This window comes from Mizuhopecten yessoensis, unplaced genomic scaffold (genome assembly GCF_002113885.1).
Source record: "Mizuhopecten yessoensis strain PY_sf001 unplaced genomic scaffold, ASM211388v2 scaffold431, whole genome shotgun sequence".
Classification (NCBI taxonomy): domain Eukaryota; kingdom Metazoa; phylum Mollusca; class Bivalvia; order Pectinida; family Pectinidae; genus Mizuhopecten; species Mizuhopecten yessoensis.
The window spans coordinates 174,131-181,603 of NW_018403543.1; the positions used below are offsets into that span (position 1 = coordinate 174,131).

Here is a 7,473-nt window from a genome sequence, read left to right on the forward strand (position 1 = left end):
TCAGTCACCTGAGTTATGATAATATGTATACTAAAAGATGATGTTTTACTTTTAAATTTAGATTTAACACATTACATCCCTGTGACCTTGAAAGTAGGCCTAGGTCATTCATTTGAACTTGGTGGCCCATCATCCAAGTCTGCTACTGGCCAAATATGACTCTGGGCGTCTTGGTTATAGAGAAGTTGTTTAAAGATTTTAACACATTTGACCTCTGTGACCTTGAAGGAAGGTTAATGTCATTCATCCCAGCATGCTACTGACCCAATATCATGACTCTGGGCCTCTTGATTACATAGAAGTTGTTTAAAGATTAAAGAAGGATGGCATTGGGGTCTGCCCCACCCTTGGAGACTTAATCTCTTGGTCATAATTTCGAAATGGTTTAGATCCCCACCCCAAATCTATAAATACAAATGATGGGCAAAAAGAGACGAATGCAGTTATGATATTAGAATTGATCCTTGGGTCTGGTCACAGTTGAGATCCCCATCCCATAACCATACATAAAATTGCTGGGCATGGAAAATTTAATACAGATCTGCTACATATTCCCTTGGATCTCATTTGGAGAATATATTGCCATAATTGCTTAGATATCTAGGTGAGCGATACAGGCCCTCTGGGCCTCCTGTTACATTTTGTGCCAGTGACAAAAACTGAAATAAAAAAAATCTTGAAGTGCCTGCAAATAGATAAATGCAACGGACATCAGAATTTTCCGGTTATTTTTCATCCTTCCGGAAATAACCGATGAAGGCTGATGGATTGTGACGTGTTTGTGACGTCATAGTATAATAATCTCCGAATGAAGTTTCATGCCTGTTAGTATCAGATTTTATGTGATAGACTTTTTGATTCAGAATGTATATTAGTTTTTATCTCAATAAACAAGTAATAAAACATGAAGATTGTTTTCACTATATGAAGATGTTCATGTATGGGTTGAAACACAGTTGTCTTTGCTTCAGGGATACACTTCCTGTTTCCCCACTGGACGTCTACTTCTGGACGAAATAAAATTAAAGGCAAGGTGTAGCAAGGGGAAGCAACTCTGTTTACGCACGCATGTGTAATAAAATTTCCAGAGAAGAAGTCGCTTAAAGCAATATAGCCAAATAACCCTTTTTGGTCCCCGCCCCTCAGCCCCCTTGGGGGTCAGCCACACCACTTGTACAATTTTGAATCACCACCATCTAGGTTTGCTTCCAGTCAAATTTAATTAAATTCCGATCAGATTCTGAAATCTTTAATACTGTTTATAACAATTATGGTACAATCCTGATTTGAAATCTAAAAACCCCCAATTCAGCTGAAATATTCGAACAAACATTGTTATGGGGAACAGGAATTTCAAACAAAAACAGACTGATGTCTTTATTGAACTTTGACCCCTTGGTAAAAGGTTCTATCTGAACAAATAATAATCTACATCCCAAGGTGATGATATATTAATGATAGATAATCTCAAAGTTCCTTAACCTTAGAAAGACATACCTAGGTAAGTCTTATTACCTAATACACAGGTATATCTACCCAGGTATGTCTCATTACCCAATACACAGGTATATCTATCTAAGGTACAGGTATGTCTTATTTCCCAATACACAGGTATATTTACCCAGGTATGTCTTATTACCCAATACACAGGTATATCTATCTAAGGAACAGGTATGTCTCATTACCCAATACACAGGTATATCTTCCTACAGTACATGTATCACATTACTGAATACACATACATTTCAGACAATACACACATGCTATGTAAATTATAAGGTTATTTAAACACAACCTCCAATGACCTACTTTACTATAGATATCTTTATTATCACTGTATGTCTGTCGGTAACTTCGCTCAACAGGGAAGTTATTTAATATGTACAACAGGGAAGTTATTTACTATGTACAACTGCAGGTTTAAACAGGTAGACCTACGCATTGCCGCAGTGATGGGCGTATCCAGAGCCGAAATCTGTTGATATTACTAACTAGTCAGCAGCATTGTCAAATTCAGCCGAACTTTTTACTGAATGTTTTGATCAAACTTTTACAATGTCCGCAGGAAAGTGACAGATTAATCAGCAAAGATAGAGGGAAGTTCATCATGTGATTGTGAATCCCAGGGCTGCATAACTATAGACAATGTAAGTGAACCTTCTGAAGTGTGGAACGGTAAACCTGGATTCATCATCACAGTAACCCTGTGACATCAGTGATCGTGAGGTGGTTATTCATTAGTCAAGTTTGTATTTCTTTACATGGCAAACTCTTATTTGTGAGTTCTGATAACAATACATAATTATACAAAAACAACAAACATCTTCAAGGCTTCAACAAGTAATTTAGGTTTTCATCAAAATGGCAACCCCTATAAGCCAAATACCTCTCCGTATTAAAGGTCAAACGACATGTATACACCACAAGGGGAGACAGCTAGAAATGTATTGTGAAAAATGTCAGGAACCGGTTTGTCTAAAATGCCTTTCTTCTATTCACAAAATCCATCAAGTGTGTGAGCTAAGTGAAATCACTCCCCAGAAAGAACCAGACATTAAAAACTTTATAGACAGAACAGAAAAAAACGACCTTGTACAAATTGGAAAATATATCACCACTACCAATATCCTGCTTAAAGACAACACCAGTACTTTTGAGAAGCTGTCACAAAAGTTAAAGATGCAAACGGATAAATTAAAACAAGAGCTGGTCAGGCTTACAGCTCAGACACTCTCTCTTTACCACAAAATGGAAGAGGATAATACCAAGCTGATAAAGAAATACAAACAGGACCTGGAGATGTACGAGAAGCAACTCAAACAACAAATTCAAGAATGTAAAGCAGCTCTCCAGAGTGGTTCACACTTACAGATTTATGATACATATTGTGAGATCCATTCTCTTACACACAGTCTCCCTGTAACACCTGTCCTGGGTACTGCCAACTTCACTCCAAATGAAAGTCCTCAAGATCACTTGGAAAAAGCCTTGGGAAAAGTTATCACCTTAGGTCAATGTCAAACTTTAACTGACCAGGATCGGTCAGTCTCAACATCTGATGATCTGGGACAACCCTCTACACAACAACAACGGTCAGGAACAAAAGTGAAGAAAGCAGTGACAACATACAAACTACTGCCACAGACCAAGGTAGTGGAGGAGTGGGAGTCTCCATGTTACATTAGGTCTATATGTCCCACCACTGATGGTCAGGTGTGGACCAAGGACAGTAACAAATTAACTCTCCTGGACAGGAACGGTAAAGTAATACAGAAGGTGGAACACCATGTCTGGATCAATGACATCAGTCTGTCACCCACCACACAAACACTGTGGGTCTGTGATTATAACAACAACATCATGGAGCTGGTATCAGGACGACTGACACACAGATTTAGTACCAAGGAGGAACCCTGGTGTATATGTATTACAGCCAGTAACCATGTCATTGTAGGGATGACCAAACACATCTCAAAATTTACCACAGATGGTAAAATGGTGTGTACTACTATGGCTAAAGGTACTGGGAAACCATTAGTGTGTACACCAAACAGGATCTCAGAGTGTCCTATCAATCACAATGTGGCAGTCACTGATTTCAGTAGTGAAAGTGATAGTGGTGATGGAAAGGGACATGTTGTTGTGATGGACACTGATTTCAAGCAGGTGTTTGTATATAGAGGTGACCTCCCCAGTACATATAGACCAACAACCCAAACAGGAGGTAAACAATTTAGCCCCTGGGGTGTGGTGTATGACAGTGTGGGGAACCTGATCATAGGGGACCGTAACAACTACAGGGTCCTACTCATCAGTGGAAGTGGTGAGTTCCTCAGGGTCATACACACAGACACAGGCTCTACACCGGCTGTAGGTATAGACAGGGAGGATGTCCTGTGGGCAAGGTTTGGGGTTTTAAACGTCAAACTACTACAGTACAGAAGTATGTGACACCTGTAACCAAACAACTAGTATTATCTAGTAACTATGACAATGACACGGAAATTAAAGACAAAGTTAACTTATTATGATTACCAATCAGCTAACGATATGTGGCATTCACAGGAATATAAGTAAAATGTCTAGACTACAGATTGTGTGACACTCACAGGATTATTAGTAAAATCTCTAAACTAAAGATTGTGAGACATTCACAGGATTATATTATTAAAAATGTCTAGACTACAGATTGTGTGACATTCACAGGATTATAAGTAAAATATCTAGACTACAGATTGTGTGGCATTCACAGGATGATAAGTAAAATATCTAGACTACAGATTGTGTGACATTCACAGGATTATAAGTAAAATGTCTAGACTACAGATTGTGAGACATTCACAGGATTGTTATTAAAATGTCTAGACTACAGATAGTGAGCCATTCAAAGGATTATAATTTTGAGACCAAATGGTCCTATACAATTCCACTACCAATCAACTACTTTTCAGTGCTGTTGGCAAACAAATCTGTGACCTTTAAAGTGGAATGTATATAATACCACTCTATACCTGGATATAGATACTCAAAGTTTACATTTACCTAAACACACTTGATAGATACAGGCCAAATATTATTTCAGAGTCGCTAAAATCCACAGAAAAACACTTTACGATCGTTCTGCATAATATACTTATTGGGAAAACCGACTGATAAGTAGGTAAAGGTTATTGATTCTAACAAACTTGACCTTATTTTCTGGTAAATCTGGCATTCTGCCAGCCAAATAACATGACCCAGGCTGATTAATTGACATATATGTCCCTTATGACCTTGAAAGTAGGCTAAGGTCATATATATGAGAGCAATTTGTAGCACAGTAGTATACCTGGGGTACCTAGGTACTGGCTGACTATCAGAATCCGGGGTTTATATATAATGGTACTGAAAAAGAGGCTTCTTGTTGACATTTTAGCCCGGCCAACTCTCAAAGTTAACCTTTCACCTAGACACAAAATTTAGAAAGAAGAAATAATGTGTACATTGCTGGTCTATATAACATACAAAAGTATAATGGCTCTAGACGTTATAGTTCTTTAGAAAATGTTGCTTTAATTAGCACTCCATCACAGAAACGTACTGGGAAAATATCAGGACACTGACCCTATGTTACTAAAGAAGAAGATTTACTTTACCTGTCATGCTACCAACATTTATTTAAATGAAAAGTATTTTTTGTCATTTATAGTTTTCTCTAAAAAGATTTAGTATATCCTTCCAACCCCTTAAGGGCAAAAACTTGAGACCCAAAGAAATGAAATACACCATTGTTATGTTTTTATAAACGCTTTTCACACAATTCTCAATGATCATTCTTGACCTGGTTTTGTACACGGTGAGCTAAATATAGTTGTGCTCACAGAATAAAGTTCCAGATTCTGCAGCTTGTACGGCAGTACTTCAATCAAGCAATGAATGTATTAACAAATGTTGTTATGGTCCTATAACACAGGCTGCTATTAATGACAAACTTATTCAAACCAAGCAAGGGCTTTATGTAGGTTTGTCAGCAATAGAAATGTATGTTATAGGACCATTACAATAATTGCTTAAATATTCATTATTTATATTTATATTTTGATGTGGTAGTTACACTTTATTTAGTTATTTCTAACAGTTCTTTGAACAGCAAATTAGGTATTGACAACAATGAAGTTGATGACGTCACAATAGAGATTGATGACGTTACAATAGCAAATGTTGTTATAGTCTCATAACAACATTTTGTTATCTCAATGCATTGCAATGGAAGAATGCAGAGCAAATTTAAATTTACATATTTGTTATTGCAGTTTTTTGTTTTTGATATATCGGTTATACCAATAAACAATATTTATCACATAACTGACCTGTTTTACTTTGTTATATGACCATGTCATAAATATGGTAATACACACGTGTAATAAAACCTAAAGGTGCTGTGTTGGTCAAAACCGTGGGAACATATTCCTACGCCACTACAGGAACTGACCTTTTATTTATTGTTCCAAGAGGTTCTGCAACATTTTATTATGTAGAAGTATCTAGAATTGATTTTAAAGTTGAACTTGAACGAAATCGTAAGGAGAGGGTCACTGTTACACTGAGGCCCGGCAAAAACAGCAACCGGAGCAGACGTCAGACTCGTTGGCTGGGGCTGACAAACCCCATACAGATTTGTTACCATAAATGAAGATGAAGTGGGAATTTTTTTCTTCGACCAATGTAACAAATTTAAACACTCTGAGCAAAACATGCTGCGATCTGAAACTGTTGTATCAATTTTTCAAGTTGTCTGAAGTCAATGAAAGTAGAACAATAGTTCCCAAAGGATTCTTGGCGCCCACCATCGTACCATCTTCTTGGCGCCCACCATCGTACCATCTTCTTGGCGCCCACCATCGTACCATCTTCTTGGCGCCCACCATGGTACCATCGTCTTGGCACCTACCATGGTACCATCTTCTTGGCGCCCACCATGGTACCATCTTCTTGGCGCCCACCATGGTACCATCTTCTTGGCGCCCACCATGGTACCATCTTCTTGGCGCCCACCATGGTACCATCTTCTTGGCGCCCACCATGGTACCATCTTCTTGGCGCCCACCATGGTACCATCTTCTTGGCGCCCACCATGGTACCATCTTCTTGGCGCCCACCATGGTACCATCTTCTTGGCGCCCACCATGGTACCATCTTCTTGGCGCCCACCATGGTACCATCTTCTTGGCGCCCACCATGGTACCATCTTCTTGGCGCCCACCATGGTACCATCTTCTTGGCGCCCACCATGGTACCATCTTCTTGGCGCCCACCATGGTACCATCTTCTTGGCGCCCACCATGGCACAATCTTCATTTGTTTTATGTCAGTTTGATTTGTTCACATCTTTTTTCTGATCTATTTGATCGATTTAAATGTATGTAAACAGTAAATGCACCTTGACGTAAATTTTGATCTAAACTTCATACTGCAGTGTATAAAAGACAACATTCAAAGTGAGTTTGTCATTTCCCATATTTACTAGTACAATACTTAATGTGAAAGAAATAGAACCAATCATTGCCACATGAGAAAAATCTGTAAAGTACTTCCTGGGAAATAGTGATAACGATTCTTGAAATGTCGAATTCCAAGATGACCGCCTACGATCATCTGATTTTTTTCAATCAGTCTCAAAACGGGGTCCTGGAACCAGAAGGCCTGAATCGCTCACCTGCTCAAGCAGTCATAGCAAAATATTAAATAAATATTATGCCGTACTACAAATATCTCCAAATATTGGCTCTGTACGTATCTCAGTAATACCCTTACTTTATTGGGTCCCGTTATCCTGTCCCCATTGGGATAGGGGCATGCTTTCTACAAAATTGAATCATGTTGGGCCAAAGATACTCTATACCAAATTAGAGTAAGATAAAGCTAAAGGATAAAGTAGGTAAATTAAAGGTCATTTTCATTCGCAAACTTTGTTGGGCTCCATCGAAGGAAGCT

General features: G+C 38.5%; 1 protein-coding gene across 1 annotated transcript; it reads left to right on the plus strand.

The window, feature by feature from the left end:
- The first annotated feature begins 1,899 nt into the window (after nt 1-1,899).
- LOC110448762 lies at nt 1,900-5,575 on the plus strand. Its single transcript, XM_021495184.1, has one exon. It carries the CDS (start codon nt 2,362-2,364, stop codon nt 3,949-3,951), a length of 1,590 nt encoding a protein of 529 aa, XP_021350859.1. The 5' UTR covers nt 1,900-2,361; the 3' UTR covers nt 3,952-5,575.
- The last annotated feature ends 1,898 nt before the right edge of the window (nt 5,576-7,473 follow it).